This window comes from Schistocerca americana, chromosome X, assembly GCF_021461395.2.
Source record: "Schistocerca americana isolate TAMUIC-IGC-003095 chromosome X, iqSchAmer2.1, whole genome shotgun sequence".
NCBI lineage: Eukaryota > Metazoa > Arthropoda > Insecta > Orthoptera > Acrididae > Schistocerca > Schistocerca americana.
This window is the reverse complement of record NC_060130.1, coordinates 765,946,185-765,966,995: the sequence shown is the minus strand read 5'-3', so window position 1 is coordinate 765,966,995 and position 20,811 is coordinate 765,946,185. Positions and strand designations below refer to the sequence as shown.

Sequence of the window (20,811 nt, the reverse complement as noted above, 5' to 3'; positions counted from 1 at the left end):
AACCTTGCCTAGAAACGCCTGAAGTTCTTTGACCGTAGACGGCCGGGGTAGAGCGGTAATGGCCGCAACGTGCTGTCGTAGAGGACGTATACCCTCACGGGACAAGTGGAAACCAAGATACACAATGGAGGGTTGGAAGAACTGAGACTTGTCCAGATTGCACTTCAACCCTGCTGAATGCAGAACCCGAAACAGTGAACGCAAATTGCGAAGGTGCTCCTCAGTGGAGGCCCCCGTGACAACAATGTCATCCAGGTAGTTGATGCAGCCGGGAACGGAAGCCGTGAGCTGTTCCAAAAACCGCTGAAAAATGGCCGGCGCGCTAGCGACGCCAAATGGTAACCGCTGGTACTGATACAACCCACAAGGAGTGTTGATGACGAGAAATTCCTTGGAAGATGCATCCAGCGGCAACTGATGGTACGCCTCCGATAAGTCAAGTTTGGAAAAGAACTGGCCCCCAGCGAGCTTGGTAAATAACTCCTCAGGACGGGGAAGAGGATAAGTGTCAATGAGGCTTTGAGCATTGACAGTGGCTTTAAAATCACCACACAATCGCAGACTCCCGTTTGGTTTAGAAACCACCACGACGGGCGATGCCCATTCGCTGGAGGTAACAGGAAGGAGAATCCCCGAAGCTGTTAACCTGTCTATCTCAGCTTTGACAGGCGCACGCAACGCCATCGGAATAGGGCGTGCCCGGAAAAACTTAGGGCGAGCCGTAGGTTTAAGAGTAATGTGGGCTTCAAAATCCTTGGCCCGACCCAGACCCGCAGAGAACACGGACGAGAATTCAGAACACAAGCCATCCAGCTGTTGATACGGAATGTCCTCAGATACGAGGTGCACATCATCATCAATGGAAAACCCGAACAACTGGAAAGCATCATAACCGAACAGGTTTTCAGTGCCCGCATGATCCACCACATAAAACGTGAGGGGCCGAACAACAGACTTGTAGGCAGTGGAAGCATCAAACTGGCCAACGATAGGAATTTTCTGCTTATTATAAGTTCGTAGATTTCGCGTAACTGGAGACAAGGAAGGGGAGCCTAACTCCAAATACGTGCGAGAATTAATGAGAGTTACTGCAGAGCCAGTGTCCACTTGCATGCGAATGTCTTTATCCAGAACACGAACAGTAACAAACAACTTATTCGTTTGAGAAAGCACACAGTTAACATCCATGTCCGATGCCTCGTCCTCGTCGACAGGAACTTTAGGGGACTGACACACAGAAGCAATGTGGCCTTTTTTCCTACATGAATTACACGTGGCCCAACGTTTTGGACACGCGGCTCTGTCATGCTGTACGAAACAACGTGGACAAGAAGGAAGGGCGGAACGAGCCTGCTTCTGTGGTTGCTGTTTTCGCTGCGAGCGTGGCGGCCCAACGCGACGTTGTTGACGCGAGTGCACCGCCGCCACATCGTCGTTTTCCTGTGAAACAGGCACATTGTCTGCGTCGAAAGTGGTGTGTACAGCGCCTACATCACACCACGCGTCTATTTGCGCACCAGCAGCGTGAGACACTTCAAACGATTGAGCGATGCTGAGAACTTCCGACAACGACGGGTTTGGCAATTGTAAGGCACGTTGCCGAACTTCTTTATCAGGAGCAAGCCGTAAAATAGCGTCCCGAACCATTGAATCAGCGTAAGACTCATGATGAGTGTCCGTGACAAACTGACATTTCCGACTCAGACCGTGTAGTTCCGCCGCCCAAGCCCGGTAAGATTGATGGGGCTGTTTACGACACCGGTAGAACGCCACGCGGGCGGCAACGACATGGGTGTTTTTTCGGTAATAGGTAGACAATAAGTCACACATTTCTTGGAAGGACAGAGAGGCAGGTTCCCGCAGAGGGGCTAACTGAGATAACAGCTGATAGATCCGTGGGGAAATCCAAGATAGAAATAACGACTTACACATAGGAGCGTCGACAACACCGAAAGCCAAGAAGTGTTGCCGCAAACGCTTCTCATAATCCTCCCAGTCTTCAGCGGCCTCGTCATAAGGAGGAAACGGAGGCGGAGAAGAGGAAGACAGACGATGAGTAAGCGACGTCGACAACGCCTGAATAGCAGCCGTCAGCTGTGTTTGTTGCGCCTGAATAGCAGCCGTCAGCTGTGTTTGTTCAATAAGCGCTTGCATAAGCTGTTCCATGTCTGCCCCGACACGAACACACAAGTCCACAACGCAGGGGAAAAAAAAATATCCCATCCTCGTCGCCAAAAAGTGTTATAACCTTTAATCACTAATAAAGTGCGTGGAGATACAAAAGTAGAAACACTCGCGGGTTACATGTTACTAACTCCGTATCTGTCACTCGACTGCCGGGCCGTGACATGCGGCCGGCGCCGTTCATAACCAGGTGGCGCTCCCGCGCTCGGCCGAGCTGCGGAGCGCCTCTATCGCCGTGTTCGCGTACTAACGTAGCGGCACTTTTGAATGTCGTGGCACTGTCACAACAGTCTTCTTGATAGTGATAAGTTTATTAGAGCGGACAATAGCCAGATTATGTTCCATCACTGAGTGAGAAGTCTTACTCACACCCACAAACCTCCACCAGGGTTAATTAAATATTCATAGACAAATAGATCGAATTTGATTATGTCTGAGAGCAAGTCTGGTGGTTGACAGAAGGATTTACCCATTCTTAGTACTGAATTTTGGCCGAACAATTGTTCAATTACTATCTTGGTTGGTTTGAGTTCCTTTCCTACTGTGATGAATACACTGTCTCCACTTCTGTCTACTCTACCCTTTAAATGTATACTTAGATCCAGCCCAAACATTTCTCTGCTTTCAACTGTGGGTTTTAGCCGACTTTACACATCCAGTGTTCTGTTAACTCCACTGCTCTATAGGAATGTTTAAAACTCTGTAACAAAGTTGTGGCAGTTGATCACAAATATTTTAATGGTCTCATTAATGGGGGCATTTCTCTGCATCTTGCCTTAACTGCTTGAGGTCTCGCATCTCTTTTATTACCTAGACTAGGTGGAGAGTTGCCTAATCTAAAAAAAAATTACTTGTACGCACCCTTCAGCCATTTAATATTGTAAACAATTCAGAAACATTTTCTTAAAGATTTTATGTAAATCACAATAGTGATGGTAGTCTACACCTTATAGCACAGGGTATAGCATACAATAATAGACCAATAAATAAGAATAATCAAAATTTAATATATAGAAATCCCTTGCATAATTTGATATATTTCTCTCACCTTTGGTCAGCCACCTATAAAGTTGCACAATTAGGTATGTCGTATTGTTGCTCTTTAAAACCCCTCAGCCAACTTACATCCCTAAACTCTACAAGAATAATTTAAAAACGTCATTATGAGCTCAGCAATTCATGGTATAATTGTTCTTATACAGAAGTCTCCATTTTAGTACTAACAATGAGCCTCCCCATTTCAGTTGTTATTGTGCAGGGCAGGAGCTATAGTTTATTAGTATATTTCATGTTTCTAGAATGAAATAATCACTCTACAGCAGAATGTGTGCTGATATGCACTTCCTGGCAAAGGTCCCGAGTTCGAGTCTCGGTCCGGCACACAGTTTTAATCTGCCAGGAAGTTCCATATTTCATGTTGCCCATAAATTCCTCATGCTAAACTCTTCATTGTGGAATGTGCAATTTCATTTACTGACAACAAAACTACTCAATTGAAAATATTTTCAACAACTTCAGTTGGAAAGACCACATAGATAATATTGTGGGGAAGGCAAGCCAAAGGCTGCGTTTCATTGGCAGGACGCTTAGAAGATGCAACAAGTCCACTAAAGAGACAGCTTACGCTACACTCGTTCGTCCTCTGTTAGAATATTGCTGCGCGGTGTGGGATCCTTACCAGGTGGGATTGACTGAGGACATTGAAAGGGAGCATGGGCAGCTCGTTTTGTATTATCATGTAATAGGAGCGAGAGTGTGGCAGATATGATATGCGAGTTGGGATGGAAGTCATTAAAGCAAAGACGTTTTCCGTTGCGGCGAGATCTACTTACGAAATTTCAGTCACCAACTTTCTCTTCCGAATGCGAAAATATTTTGTCGAGCCCAACGTACATAGGTAGGAATAATCATCAAAATAAAATCAGAGAAATCAGAGCTCGAACAAAAAGGTTTAGGTGTTCGTTTTTCCCGCGCGCTGTTCGGGAGTGGAATGGTAGAGAGATAGTATGATTGTGGTTCGATGAACCCTCTGCCAAGCACTTAAATGTGAAGTGCAGAGTAATCATGTACATGTAGATCCACATCAAATTATTTCTTACTAGTATTCGAGCAAATATTTGTTCAAGCCATACCTTTCAACAGATGAAGAAGAAGACGAAGAAGTTGTACCCATTACAAAATTACCACTCAGTAATATGTAAGACCCAAGTGAGAAATTTTTTCAATATGATGGTTTGAAAAGAGAGCAGAAAGTTTCAGAGAAAATTGAACTGATCTAGTGAGCACCATATTTCCAAATAGGCTACAGGTGGCACATAAATGGAACTCAAGCAATGAAGGAAGATTAGAGTTTGATGTCCTACTGATGACAACAGTATTATAGATGAAGCACAAGCTCATTTTGGAGAATGGTGGGAGGGAAATCAGCTGTGCCTTTTGAAGGAACCATCCCACAATTTGGCATAAGCAGTTCAGGGAAATTGTTGGGTAGACACATGGAGATTTGAATTGATGTCCCTCAAATAAGATTCCAGTTTCTTACCCCTGCAGCACTTCATTTGGTTTCTTGCAGTCAAATTTTTGTGGAGAGCAGAAACTGAATATAAAACTGACTTTAATGTTGAATGCTGCTATTTATGAACATACCATTGTAAAAGAATATAACATCATTTTTTCTTATCATATAACAATTTTTTACTTAATGATTCCAATTTGAAATGCACGGAATCAGCACTGACGTACAGGAAATAACTATTTGCCACAAGATGATAATGATAATAATAATAATAATAACAATAATAATAATATATGCCAATAATAATAATATATGCCAATGTCATAAGGAATACCACTCAATCCATGATAAGAAGACTGCAGCACTGCACTGATACCAATTGTCATCACTTTGAACACCTTCTGTAAATGGACATTCATGCCACCTTTGTTGACCCTCAAAGACCTTACTGTTACGCATCATTGGATTCATCTAGATAACCACTATCAGAAAATAAGTACCAAACTATAGCATCCCATTTTTTAAAAAAAACAAAGTTGACCTTCATATCTCTGACGCGACCCCAACTAGCAACAAAAAACCAACGTCATGAGTGTGTGTTTCTGTCTGTATAAAATGCTCTAGTGATTGAAAGAGAGGTGTGGAATGTCATCATCATCAGTTCAAAGACTGGTTTCACACAGCTTTCCATGCCACTCTATCCTATACAAGCCTCTTCACCTTTGAATAAGAACTGCAGCCTACATCCATTTGAACCTGCTTACTGTATTCAGCTCTTGGTATTCCTCTACAATTTTTACTTGCCCCTGCCCCCTCTTCCTTCCCAACACCTCCCTCCAATACTGAACTGATGATCCATTGATGTCTCAGAATGTCTCCTATCAATGGATCTGTTCTTTTATTCTAGCTGTGCCACAAAAATTTTTTTCTCCTCAGTATCTCCTCATTTATATGATCTACCCATCTAATCTTCTGCATTCCTCCATAGCACCACATTTCAAAAGCATCTATTCTCTTACGGTCCGAACTGTTTATCACCCACATCTCACCTTCATATGAGGTTACACTCCAAACACCTTCAGAAAAGATTTTGTAATGCTCAAAGCTATACTCAATGTTAAATTTCTCTACTTCAGAAACACTTTCCTAGTGGTTACTGTTCTATGTTTTACATCCTCTGTAACTCTGCCATCAGTTATTTTATTGTACAAATAGCAAAATTCATCTATTACTTTTGATGTCTCATTTCCTAATCTAATTCCTTCAGCACTGCCTGATTTAATTCAGCTATATTCATCCAGTTTTTTTTAAATTTTATATCTGCTTTTCAAGACACTGTCTATTCCATTCAACTGCTCTCTCCAGGTCTTTGGCTGTCTCCAAAAAGAGCACAATGTCACTGGCAAGCCTCGAAGTTTTTATTTCTTCTCCTTGGGCTTTAATTCCTTCTCCAAATTTTTCTTTGGGTTCCTCGACTGCTCAATATACAGACTGAATAACATTGGGGACAACCCTGTCGTACTCCCTCGCAACCAGTGCTTCCCTTTCATGCCCCTCGTAACTGCCATCTGTTTTTTGTACAAATTGTACGTAACCTCTCTCTCTCTCTCTGTATTTTACTCCTGCTACCTTCAGAACTTCAGAGAGTGTGTTCCAGTCAAAACCATCAAAAGGTTGGCTTCTACCAGTTTCTCCATTATTCTTAAAATAATTCATTTCAGTATTTTGAAACTATGAATTATTTAACTCGTAGTTCGATAATATTCACACCTGTCAGCACCTGCTTTCTTTGGGATTTGTATTATTACATTCTTCTTTAAGCCTGATGATATTTCTCCTATCTCATATCTTGCACACCAGATGGCATAGCCTTGTCATGGGTAGTTCTCCCAAGATATCAGTAGTTCTGACACTGTCATCTACTCCACAGGCCTTGTTTCAACTTGCGTCTTTCAATGCTCAGTCAGTATGATACTGCCCATCCCACCTTTATTTAAGTCCTCTTCCCTTTTTATAATATTGTTCCAGGTTAATTTCCCTTGTGTAGCCTCTCTATATCCTTCCATATTAGAGCTTTCCCTTCTTTGCTTAGTACTGGTTTTCAGTCTGAGCACTTGGCAACAATACAAGTGCTTTTGTTTTCTCCAAAGGCCTTTTTAATTTTTCTTTAGCTGGTACCTATCTTTCCCCTATTTATACATATTTCTACAGCCTTGCATTTGTTCTTTAGCCATTCCTGCTTAGCCATTTTATACTTTCTGTCAATCGCATATTCCAGACATCTAAATTCCCTTTTGCCTGCCTCATTTGCTGCATTTTTATATTTTCTCCTTTCATCTATTGATCCTTTAATTACCATCAGGCTCAGAGGTCCATTTGTGATTTATATTACATTTTCTGTCAGTAACTATACATTTTATTTTACTGAATATTTAGCACTTTTCATAATTTGTGTTATTAGTCATAAGTTTGGAAAATAATTACAGAGATTTACCTACAGCTTTGTGTTAAAGTGTTGGTTCACATTTGCTCCGGTATGGGCCTCGAAAGCCCATGCAGTCAGAAGCAATTTTTAAACAATATCTGTGCAGTGTCTGTTACTGCCATTTGCTATTTCCGACTCATGCTGTTATTCTTTCAGCATTCAACTGTCCTTGTGATAAGCAAATGTTTATTTTGGTACATTACTTCATATAACAGTTGTCTGTTCTACAAAATGAAAATGGTGTAGAGAAGAGGACTATCAGGTGAGAAGATAAGGGTATTGTTAGAGCAGTCTTCCGATTCTGAATACCTATCCAGTGAATCTGAATTTTCCAGGGATGATGTTAATGAGGTACACGTTGCTAAAGCCTCACAACAACATGAAGAAAGAGGAGGAGGAGAAGAAGCAGGAGAAGGATGATGATGATGATGATGATTCCCTTTACGAATAAGTCAAAGAACAATTTAGTGTGACATTGTTGAGCAAAACGGATATACAGAAAGAAGACCAGGGGTGACAACATATTTGATTAGGAACGGTGATAATGAGGAGTCTTGTTTTATGTTGTTCTTTCACACACCACTCATTGAGAAGATGTGGATGTGGACCAACATGGAAGGTCAAATTGTTCACAAGGACTGGATGGATACAGATTTGAATGAAATGAAAAAGTTTCTTGGTGTCCTGACTCTGACAGGTGTTTACAGGTTGAGAAATGAATATATCAGTCAAGTTCGGAGTGTTGCACATGGCCGAACACTGTTCAATGAAATTACACTGGAGAGTCAAAACATTATGGCCACTGCCCACTGAGGTTGAATGCCTCCTGATGGGTGTTGCAGGCATGCATCACAGTAAGAAAAAATGTAAGCAGAAGAGAGACAAATGTGCAGTCATTACAGCAAAGATACAGGCCACAAATGCAGAAATCCACTGATTTAAGTGGTTTTGACAAAGGGCACATTGTTGTGGCACAGCGGCTGGAAACAAGAATCTCTGAAATGCCGAAGCTGGTCAGTTGTTTGTCGTGAGCACCTATGGAAAGCAGTTTGAGGATAGTGGAATAAAGTGTAGGCTGTATGGTACTGGACATCCACAACTCATCACAAAATGTAGAGGTCAGAGGACTCCCATTGTATAATCTAGGATAGGCAGCAATCTGCGGCAGATCTGATGACACAGCACAATGCTGGTGCAGGCACAAGTGTTTTGGAGCACACCGTTCAAAGGCCATTGTCGAACATGGAGCTCTACACCACACGACCCTTACATGTTCCTGTATTGATCCAATGACATCATCAGTTACGACTTCATGGGTACAGCATCACTGAGTTTTCACTGTGGATCAATAGAAACAGATCACCAGTTGAATGAATCCCATTTCTTTTTACACCAGGTCAATGGCTGGGTCCTTACATGTCGCCATCTAGGCGAACGGCTTCTTGAAATGTGCAACATGCCACAGATGTAGGCCAGTGAGAGCAGAATTGTGTCATGGGGTACACTGAGTTGAAGTTCTATGGGACCTATGGTAGTACTTGACACCATGACAGCAGTGAACTACATGAACATTATTGTGGATCACCTGCATCCCTTCATGTTTGAAGTCTTGTCTCATGGCAATGACATCCTCCAGCAGGATAACTCTTTGTGACACAGCCAGAATCGTGCTACAGTGGTTTAAGGAGCATGATAATGAACTCAAACTGATGTTTCAGCCAGCAACTGCCTATGATCTGTATCCATCGGAACACAGATCGGGCGCAAGCTGCATGCTCACAAACCACCATCCTGTAATTTTCAGGAATTTTGTGACCTGTGAGTAGACATCTGGAGGAGGAGATTAGTGTTTAATGGCCCATCGACAACGAGGTCATTAGAGACTGAACACAAGCTCAGATTAGGGAAGGATTGGGAAAGAAATCGACCGTGCCCTTTCAAAGGAACCAGCCCAGCATTTGCCTGAAATGATTTAGGGAAATCACGGAAAACATAAGTCAGGATGGCTGGAGACGGGTTTGAACCGTCGTCCTCCTGAATGTGAGTCTAGTGTGCTAACCATTGCGCCACCCCACTCTACCGAGTGTGACAAATATTTTCTGGAAACCTATAAAGGACTTTTAGAATCCATGCCAAGCAGATTCACTGCTGTCCTGTGTTTGAAAAGTGGACTTACATGCTATTAAACAGGTGGTCATACTGTTTTGGCTCATCAGTGTATGTCTTGCAACTGCCTCCATGCTATTCTGAGGATGTTGTGTTTAGACATGCAGCAGCCTGACACAAACGTAGGTCACAGGACAAACTGGAAACTATCAGACAAGTTTTTGAGATGTTGGAAACTACCCTAAGGGCCTAAATTCTAAGATGTACACAATTTTGGATGAACAGTTGATCCTATATCAAGGTTGTTTTCCATTTGGACAATATGGGTCATCAGAACCTGGTAGCTACAGTATAAAGTTCTGGACAGTTTGTAACAGTGTAACAAGCTACTATTAGAAGCTGGAAGTGTATTTGAGGAAGAATGAAGAAACCAGAGCCACGCAATGAAGACAATGTTGTGGAAATCCTGGTGACTGAGCTTGAAAAATCTGGACATAATATCACCAGTGATAACATTTTTACACGAAACAAACAAAGGTGAACTGCCTGCTGGCTTTATTACACCTACAGAACATAAGTACACTCTACATTATTTGATTTTCATGAAATTTCAATCACCAGATTTCACCCCTGAATACAAACATATTTTGTTGGCACTTAACTACCAAGGGGGATATGATCATCAGAATAAAATAAGAGAAATTAGAGCTTGCATGAAAAGATTTAGGTGTTTGTTTTTCCTACGTGTTGTTTGAGAGTGGAACAGCAGAGAGAGAGCTTGAAGTTAGTTCGATGAACCCTCACATCAAGGCACTTAATTGTGAATTGCAGAGTAATGATGCAGATGCACATTCAGATGTTTCCAACCAGACGTGATGATAGCTTGATATGTTCCTAAGAAGAACAAAGTTGTTACCATTCTTAGCTCTCTTCATGAATAACCGACAGTATAACCATCAGAAGAAACCTGAAGTTATAATGATATACAGTGCCACAAAAGGTGGCATTGACACCGACACCACGTACAAGAACACGTGGTGCTACAGTGTGAAGAGAAGAACATGGTTCTGGCCATTGGTGGTTAGTGTCTGCACAGGCAGCACAACGCTGCTACACAACACTGTGCAAGAACTGACCCACCTGGCTTACTGCTGCCCACAAGTAAACACCTTTGCCAGGGGTGGTGGTGGGATTAAAGTTTAAAAGGACCTAACTGCATGGTCATCGGTCCCTTGTTCCATTGCACCAAGTCCATGTTCACCAGGGGTCTAACCATACTATCCATCACATGTGTGCTCCGTGGCAGGTTTCCACATCACCCCACTGTGCTACCCATCCCAGCTCATCTACTTTCATCATGATGTCCGCTGTTGGGGATAGTAAATCCCCGTTCCCCCCCCCCCCCCCCAAAAAAGGTGACATAGGGCCAAAAATGAGTAGGCTTGGGCCACAGCCTCCGACAGAGAACTGGAGAGGACTCTGGAACACCCGGCTGCAGACCGACCACCATGGGAGACAATTCAGACAACACTGGCTCCACGAGAAGAGTTTAATGGCTGAGGCAATTGGAGAGAGGGGAGGGGGTGGAATCCACTGGCAGCAATGGAGGCTAGACCACCTAGAATGGTGTGGAGAAGGGGCAGGTGGAGGTCAGATCAAAACCCATGGGCTCCACATTGGCAAGCTTAAGTGCAAGCCTCACTGCAGGCCAAAGCTGTAGGCAATAGGAGGACAGCAGAGGGAGTGGAGGGGTCACAACAGAAGAGCCTCAAGTGGAAGCCCTCACTCAGAACAACATTGTGACCAAAACTCTGCCACTCGGGTTACCAGAAGACCACAGTGATGATGTCCCAACAGAGCACTGGCACAGCTGTTTTGCATAGCAGGTCAGATGCTCTCAGCTGATATCCAGCACAAACAACTGCAAACCTCTGTGGCCCACCAAGACATCCAGCAGCCACCTCTGTTGCTGGCCGAAGGACTGTGGCCAAACGACAGCCCCAAGAGGAAACTGCAGTGGTCTGGTTTGCGGCACGCAATTCAGGTTGCAGCAAATCCAGGAAACCCCATGGCAGATGCCCAGCAAAAGTTCCGGCAGTCTGTACCCAGTAACTGGCACCACATTGTATGTAGTCATCATCGTAGCCGTCGTCGTCATCACAGGAAGAGGCAGACACAGACTTCATTTGGGTCATCAATGTATGTACAAAGCACTCCACCTCTGAGTTCGAAGTTATGTGAAACAGGGTGGCATTGCCTGGGAAACAACAACTCAACAGCACTGCTCCATCATGGCAAGCATGAAGCCACCCTTGACAACACTGAACTGATCACATAGCAGGAAAAACATACACCATGCTTGATCTGCACTTGAAGAGATGCGCTCCAGCCAACCCAACTGGACAGCCAAAACCATGTTTTGGAAAAGCACATCAGCAGCAGTGGCAATTGTGAATTCATGTGCCGCAATGGAAAAACCAATAGCACAGTGAACACCAGAGCCTTCTGTTGATCGAACTCGGGATTGGGCCCCACCAGTAGTCATGCTAATTCATCAGCACTGGCATTCTGGCCGTGGAGTGGTAACAAACACCATAGTAATAGTTGCTGAGAAAGGCACACCATATCTGCAATTGGTGTGCTGTCCTATCCGGTAGCTTCGAATGAGGGTCAAATAAGGAAACCAATGGCTTTGTGGTTGGTGATGAGGAGGAACATTGCCCCTTACACAGAAAGTGAAACTCTTTAACACCTAAAATAGTAGCTAGCACCTTGTTTACCACATGTGAATAATAACACTGCAGCAGAAAGCATCTTCAAGGATAAATGATGGGCTGATAGGTGTCATCCAGCTTCCAACGGGACAAGACGGCACCAATGCCATACTAACATGCATCACAGGCCAGGGTTAAACATTTACCTGATGTAAAGAAAGCCAGATGTGAAGCCGAGCACAAACATTGCCTGACTGACTGGAAATCCTACCAACAGATCAAACAAACTGAACGCTCTTCTGGCGATGCTGGTCAAGATTCTTCAGGTTCTTTGGAACTGGCAGGTCGACAATGGCTTTGATATGGTCGGCTGTAGGAACAAGACCGTCTTCCCTAAGCACATGTCCAAAAAATGAACCTTCGTGATAGAAGAAAGAGCATTTTTTAAGTCTGCTGTGAAGGCCATTCTGCAGGAGGCATTTGAAAACTGACTGAAGGTTTTGTAGATGCTCACATTTAGTACATCCTATTACCCAAAGGTCATTAAGGTAACTGATGCACCCAGGTTTTTCCTGAATCAACTGCTACACTTTTCATCAATAAATTTCAGGCACAGACAATATTCCAAAAGGCTAGCAATTAAACTGGTTAAGCTCGAAGGGGGTGTTAGGACAATGAAAGTAAGAGAAACTGCATCCAACGGCAACTACAGACAGGCACTGCACAAGTTGATGCAGGAAAAATACCATGTTTTATTGCTGCAAAATTAAGCTACAAGTGTAAAAGGGGCAGGGAGGTTACAAGGCTCACAGAGGAATATGTCAAAGGGATGATTCACTTAAGTGATTTGAAGGACTGAGGAATGACTTCTAAGGAACAGTTGTTCATTATTCCCTTCAGGTCAGTCTTGTTCAGCAAGACACTCATTCCTCATTCCCAGCACATTCTCTGTCTTGTTCCAGCTCCACCATCCTTAAATGAACTGATCAAAACAGTTCCCTGCAACAGTTTCACTTTTTAGGTTCTGAGGCACAAATGGTAATCCTTTGAAAGGATTAAAAAGCTGGACTATCTGCAATCTGTTGAATATGTTTTGTTCACTTAAATCAACTTTTTTAGTTCCTGATCCTGCACAATATTTATGTAACGGGGAACCTTCCTGACAGGTCCAGATCAATTACCTTCATACTTACAGGATTGGAAGCTCAGTACCCAGACATTAGTTTCATGAAATACTACAACAATAAAAAAAAAAAAAATCACCTTTGAAGATTAGTTGACACATGAGCCCTGTTAAGCACAAAACATTTTCAGTTTATCTACATACAAACTGGTAGGTGAGCGTGTACCCCACACATTTTCTAATACTGAGGTTGATGGGTCAAATACACCTAATACCCACCTTTTATTTTCACTGTTTTATTCAGATTCTGTATTTATTAATTCTGTATTTATGAACCAATGAAAACATTAATTAATAAATACTGAGTCATAATTTTTTAAGAAAAGTAGTGTTTTAATAACTGGTAATATGAAAATAAATTAAAATTTGACAAACATGCAAAATCCCTTATAGTCAAATGAAAAAGCTTGTATACATTGACAATATTTTTCAGTGTTTTCTTTCTATACAGTTTTTTTAAATTCCTGTCTGATGCCTCATATTTTTGTACCATTTGTAAGCAATCAGCTCCCTGCCTGCCTGCAACCCCCCCCCCCCCCCCCCCAACCTTTTCCCTGAGAACTGCATTATACCACTTTAGTAAATTCACATCTGGGCACTGAGCAGGAAGTCAATGACTGCCAGTCAATAAGGTCGCATTGTAAATATTTCAGTTTTAAAAAGGAAACTTTTTACTCAATGTATATACTTTTTTATTGAAACTGAGTATGTGTCACAAGAAAAAGAGCTTTAATTATAACAGAAATTTTCATTTTAAAAATATTCTTGTAAAATTTTTATCCAAGATTCTAAATGGTGGTTATACGGCAGTGGTGTGTCCAGCTGTGACATTCCTCTTCTCCCTTTTTACACTGTGGCGAAAACAAAGCTTACCCAGAACCATTTGTTGTGAAATCTCTTATTTCACCATTCAATGTGAAACTAATGAGCATGCTGTGAACACCCAGGTTTCCCAAGATGACAACAGATATGTTTAAAGGGCTGTACACTACATTCCTGCTTTAATGAACACTCGGGCACTATTTCACACCAAGACTGGCCTTAATTTTATTGAAAACATATGGGACTATTTAGAACAGCTGGAGGATGTAGCATTCAACACACTTGCAATTTGGTAGCTCTACAGGTTCTGATCATTAATGAGTGGCTTCAGTCGGATATGTCATACCTGAAGACGGACGTGGACTTTCTTCTTCATCAAATTGAGGCCTTAATCGAGGCTCAAGGCAGTAGTACATGGCACTAGCAAGGTGCCTCCTGGGGTGACTACTTTCCTGTCCTTCATGCTTATTTACTAATTACAGGATTTAATTCAAAGAAACCTTATAGCAAGATAAAAACTGAAAACTGATTTTTGATATAACACAGTTGTGGGTACAAATAAAACTATAGTCTGAATAACTGTTTAGCACTTTTTGTAGACAGAAACATTTCAACTAATTCTGTACACCAGGTTCTGGGTAAATTTTCTGTTTTCTTTACACTGGTAAAAAGGGGAATAGGAATTTCGCAGCTGGACACACCATTGCCCCATAACAACCATTTAGAATATGGGATAAAAATTTTATATGAATATGTATGTGTGTGCCTCACACATTTTGCATTCTCTATAAAAATGGACAAATCTGTGTGTCAAATATATCTCACCCGATTTCTAAATTGTGTGTTACTAAAATTACATCTCCGATTACTTGTGCATGGCAAAGTACATAAAAACCTAAGATGATATTGACAATACTCCAACTTGTTCTGCCGTATCATTACCATTCCATGTAATTTACAATGAATTCAAGACAGTCCTTAGAATTCCAAGCTATAACTAGAAATGTGTACAAATATTTTATTTTACTGTTCAGTTCTCTTCATTTACTTGACTGTGTAAATCTGCTTCATAAATAACATATTCACCATAGTGAATGGAAAAGTTTAGCACATCACATAGCTGGGACATTATCATATTTTGTACTGACTGTTGGTAAGACAGTTCAGTTTACGTTGGGCAGGTACACTAGATCACAAGCATATTAGGGGAGCCTGAAACATAAAACACACTATCTCCAAGGTTTGTGCAGGCACTGTGTTTTTCACTTAACATTCAATTTTTAGAAAATCACCAACAGTCAACTGCTGTGACCAACAATCAGTTTAACTGGGCTACTGTGGGTTGCAACATTGTTGGAAAGATGACTGAAGCATGGTGGATGACAACAGCTCTTGAGAAGCCATACCATCCAGAAGTAATTTATCAGTTAAAGATTCCAAGCACTCTTCCTGAGATTTAACCACTGTTATCATTTCTGCCCGGCCAGTTGTGACCCACTGTTTGAAGGTAATACTGTCTGGCATTTTCTCATCATATTCGTGAAACAATTCAATAACGCTTTCCTTACCAAGGCATTTATTACACAAACTCATCATGCAGTCATAACTGTTAGTGTCACAGATCATTAAATCTAGTAACTCTTTGTAGTTAAAATCATTGAGTTCCGCACCTGTAATCATCAGTTTGATGTTATAAACAAACATATACAGAGTGTGTCCCTGAGGATCCAGCCAAAATACACCACTTAGGGTGGAAGTCACAAAATTTTGACCTTCCAATTTCGCATTCAGCATGAGAATTTTTGAAAGATACATGAAGTTCATTTAAATTTGACAGCACTCCAGTTAAAACAACTCTTTTGCTATCTTTGCAACCTGGGAACATTCTACTGTTTTCATCATCTTCAAAAAACTGCTGTATCTTTTTAATTGTTTCTTCACTTATACTTACTCCTTTCTTCTTTCCTAAAACTGGAAGAATGTATTGCTCTTTCACTAATTTTCAGGTTGGTTTAACAAAATGATGAGAAACGTTGAATTCATGAACTATTTTTTCTCTTGACTGTAAGTCAGGGAGCAAACTTAAATTTTAACTTTTCCTCTTTAGATGTCACTGAACATTTATTTTCTAAATTTCTCTATTAAGCTCAAATATTCAGTGTCAGATGATGCTGGTGGTAGGTTTTCTTCTTCTTCTTCTTCTTCTTCTTTAGAAATAATGTTGGTATCTGTATTATTAAAGCATTATTCCAAATCTTTTCTATTTTTGTCTGAAATTTGTTGTACCTCATTTTCAACCTCCCCATCGCACCCCCCTCAGATTTGGTTATAAGTTGGCACAGTGGATAGGCCTTGAAAAACTGAAAACAGATTAATTGAGAAAACAGGAAGAAGTTGTGTGGAACTATGAAAAAATAAGCAAAATATACAAACTGGGTAGTCCATGCGCAAGATAGGCAACATCCAGGAGGCTGTGAGCCAAGGAGCACCGTGGTCCCATGGTTAGCGTCACCAGCTGCGGAGTGACAGGTCCTTGGTTCAAGTCTTCCCTCAAGTGAAAAGTTTAATTTCTTTATTTTCGCAAAGTTATGATCTGTCCATTCGTTCATTGACGTCTCTGTTCACTGTAAGAAGTTAAGTGTCTGTGTTTTGCGACCGCACCGCAAAAGCGTACGATTAGTAGACAAAAGGACGCGCCTCTCCAATGGGAACCGAAAACATTTGATCGCAAAGTCATAGGTCAACAGATTCCTCCAAGGAAAGCACGTCTGATATATTCTATACGACACTGGTGACGGCATGTGGGTCACATGACAGGGATATGCTGTCGACCCACCTAACTTGTACACTTGGCGAATGGGTAAAAAGATTCTTCTACCTTGCTCGATTTAGGTTTTCTTGTGGATGTGATAATCACTCCCAAAAAAGTGATGCAAACATCAGAGTTTGTCACATAAACTGCAACAAATGAATGCAACAGTTTCACAGTAGCACAGTTTTCCCTGTGCCCTGTCAAAACATATGTTTTTAACGTTTTCAAATTTTTCCATGTGAAGACCGTCAAATCCTGCATATGTCCACGTAAATCTGAACATGTCCTGAAATTTTGGAGAGTTCCTGAACTTTGATAATTGTCTGAAAATAAAAAATTAAACTTTTCACTCGAGGGAAGATTTGAACCAAGGACCTCTCGCTCCGCAGCTGCTCACGCTACCATGGGACCACGGCACTCCTGAGCTTGCACTCTCCTTGATGTTGGCTATCTTGCGCATGGACTACTCAGTTTGTATATTTTGTTTATTTTTTTCTTAGTTCCACACAACTTCTTCCTGTTTTCTCGATTGATCTGTGTTCAGTTTTTCAAGGCCTATCCACTGTGCCAACTTATAACTAAATCTGAGGGGGGTGCGATGGGGAGGTTCCCTTGTTAGAACAAGCAAAATCCAGTATGCTAACAGCTTCCTTATTAGGAATATAAATGTCATTAACAAGGTCACATGATTCTGGTTTTGGATTCACAACAAATACTTTTAAGTAACAATTTGGGCACAGGAAATTTCCAGGAATCACATTACGTTTCACCTGGGAAGCTGTTTCACTCTCACATAACAAGGACAAATGTTCAAGTTTTATTTCCCCTCAAACCTTTAGTAATAGGTTTTGTATGAACTTTAAGTGGATCACAGCACATTTTCCAAAAATGTGGTTGTACTTCAGAATATATTTCTTCTCACGATACTCACACACTGATGTTACAGAAGAACTTACTCGAAATTTAAACAAAGTTTGTCTAACTACACTCCTGGAAATTGATATAAGAACACCGTGAATTCATTGTCCCAGGAAGGGGAAACTTTATTGACACATTCCTGGGGTCAGATACATCACGTGATCACACTGACAGAACCACAGGCACATAGACACAGGTAACAGAGCATGCACAATGTCGGCACTAGTACAGTGTATATCCACCTTTCACAGCAATGCAGGCTGCTATTCTCCCATGGAGACGATCGTAGAGATGCTGGATGTAGTCCTGTGGAACGGCTTGCCATGCCATTTCCACCTGGCGCCTCAGTTGGACCAGCGTTCGTGCTGGACGTGCAGACCGCGTGAGACGACGCTTCATCCAGTCCCAAACATGCTCAATGGGGGACAGATCCGGAGATCTTGCTGGCCAGGGTAGTTGACTTACACCTTCTAGAGCACGTTGGGCGGCACGGGATACATGCGGACGTGCATTGTCCTGTTGGAACAGCAAGTTCCCTTACCGGTCTAGGAATGGTAGAATGATGGGTTCGATGACGGTTTGGATGTACCGTGCACTATTCAGTGTCCCCTCGATGATCACCAGTGGTGTACGGCCAGTGTAGGAGATCACTCCCCACACCATGATGTCGGGTGTTGGTCCTGTGTGCCTCGGTCGTATGCAGTCCTGATTGTGGCGCTCACCTGCACGGCGCCAAACACGCATACGACCATCATTGGCACCAAGGCAGAAGCGACTCTCATCGCTGAAGACGACACGTCTCCATTCATCCCTCCATTCACGCCTGTCGCGACACCACTGGAGGCGGGCTGCACGATGTTGGGGCGTGAGCGGAAGACGGCCTAACGGTGTGCGGGACCGTAGCCCAGCTTCATGGAGACGGTTGCGAATGGTCCTCGCCGATACCCCAGGAGCAACAGTGTCCCTAATTTGCTGGGAAGTGGCGGTGCGGTCCCCTACGGCACTGCGTAGGATCCTACGGTCTTGGCGTGCATCCGTGCGTCGCTGCGGTCCGGTCCCAGGTCGACGGGCACGTGCACCTTCCGCCGACCACTGGCGACAACATCGATGTACTGTGGAGACTTCACGCCCCACGTGTTGAGCAATTCGGCGGTACGTCCACCCGGCCTCCCGCATGCCCACTATACGCCCTCGCTCAATGTCCGTCAACTGCACATACGGTTCACGTCCACGCTGTTGCGGCATGCTACCAGCGTTAAAGACTGCGATGGAGCTCCGTATGCCACGGCAAACTGGCTGACACTGACGGCGGCGGTGCACAAATGCTGCGCAGCTAGCGCCATTCGACGGCCAACACTGCGGTTCCTGGTGTGTCCGCTGTGCCGTGCGTGTGATCATTGCTTGTACAGCCCTCTCGCAGTGTCCGGAGCAAGTATGGTGGGTCTGACACACCGGTGTCAATGTGTTCTTTTTTCCATTTCCAGGAGTGTATATCAAAGTCATTGACGGTTTTCAAGTACTTCTACAATGCCACACCCAGCAACAATTTACTTCTTTATTGACAATAAACCTAAACGAAAATGGGAATTTTTATTACCACAGAACAAAAGCGAAAGCTCCTATTGTTTAATATTGCATTATTGAAAACAAATAAACTAAATGAATATTGGGTGAGCATGTGAACTAAATATATGTCACAATTAAATTTTATTACAATGAAACAATAAACCATTTAAATAGGCAACTCCCATAAGATCAGCTGTAGAGTAATGTGAATTATTTCCTCATTTTCAAAAATTCATATATTTGTTCAAAGTCAGATAGCTATGATGAAATTTTTACAGTACTTTGCTATCATGTAGGTGTACAAACTGTGCAAAAAATCATATTTTTATATTCAGTCCCACCTGAGATAGCTAACCCCAAACTTTTCAAAAAATGAAAATTTTCAAATTTCAAAAATTCATAAAAAATTAAGGAAACAATTGTAAGTGTTCTTGCTCTATATGAGGCTATCATATCTAACAACAGGGGGAAAAAAAAGAGACTCTCATAAATCACTCCTTGTTTGTTATTTTTGGGCCTAAAAAGTGGATTTTTGAAAATCTAGATGAAAAGCTTTGGTCATTTTGACTTAATACTCTAATATACACTTTTGTTACGTGTTTTCATACTCTGAAGCAAATTATGTCTTACGTATTTAGTGCTGACAACTTCAAAGTAATTTTTCCTTCATCAAAATTCCCATTCTGTATTTTCTCAAAAATGTTATAGCCTTTTTCTCAGAAATATTCTTTCACTTTACATTGATTTAAGTGTTTTCCTTTTTCTTACTGTTGTTTTCACACTGAAATTTTTAAGTCAAACAGTATTTTCTTGCTTCTCAGTGTAACATAACAAAACACTGGTTACATGTTTGCCACTGACCTTCATAGCACATTTTTTGCTCTTGTTAAAGTGGGTGCAGTTAATTCAACCTTTAGTCATCTTTCAAAGCTTTAATTATACTACATCTGAATTATTCTCATGTATTCTATGCAAGTCTGTTGGATAGATGTGAATTTTTACATTTAATTTTCTAGTACCAGCTTCTTGATGTTTTGTCTTGTTTTACCTACATTAACTAAAAAACATCTGGTCTCACTTTCCTATATTGTATTCACACAGTAATTAGCAGAAAACACATAACTTACGTAAGCAGATAATATTACCTCTCCTCCAAGATGTTGTAGCTCTAGCTGTGCCTTTGTGTAATGCAAGTTCATGTTATCAGGATATTCTTGTATAACAGCATCCAACAGTTGCAGGGCTTCAGCAGTCTGCTTGTGTGCTGATAAAAGTAACACAAGAAGTTGAAGGGAAGGAACATGCTCAGCATTTAAATTCAATGCCAATTTCACGTGTGCTACTGCTTCTGTTAACTGTCCATTGTAAGCATACTGAAGTCCAAGGTAATACTCCGCCAGATGATCATTTGGATCTGTCTGCTGTGCCCTGTGAACAGTTTAGTAACTTACTGTACACCTTCAAGATAATGTCCTAAATCTGCTTCAAATAAAATACACATTATCT

General features: G+C 41.9%; 1 protein-coding gene across 1 annotated transcript in view; it reads right to left on the bottom strand.

Moving 5' to 3' along the window:
- Positions 1 to 20,811, bottom strand: part of LOC124556304 (tetratricopeptide repeat protein 7B-like) — a 235,552-nt gene that overhangs the window by 59,978 nt on the left and 154,763 nt on the right. The window contains exon 11 of the mRNA XM_047130278.1: positions 20,451 to 20,733. Coding sequence (XP_046986234.1) covers positions 20,451 to 20,733 — 283 coding nt within the window. The remainder of the gene's footprint in view (positions 1 to 20,450; positions 20,734 to 20,811) is intronic.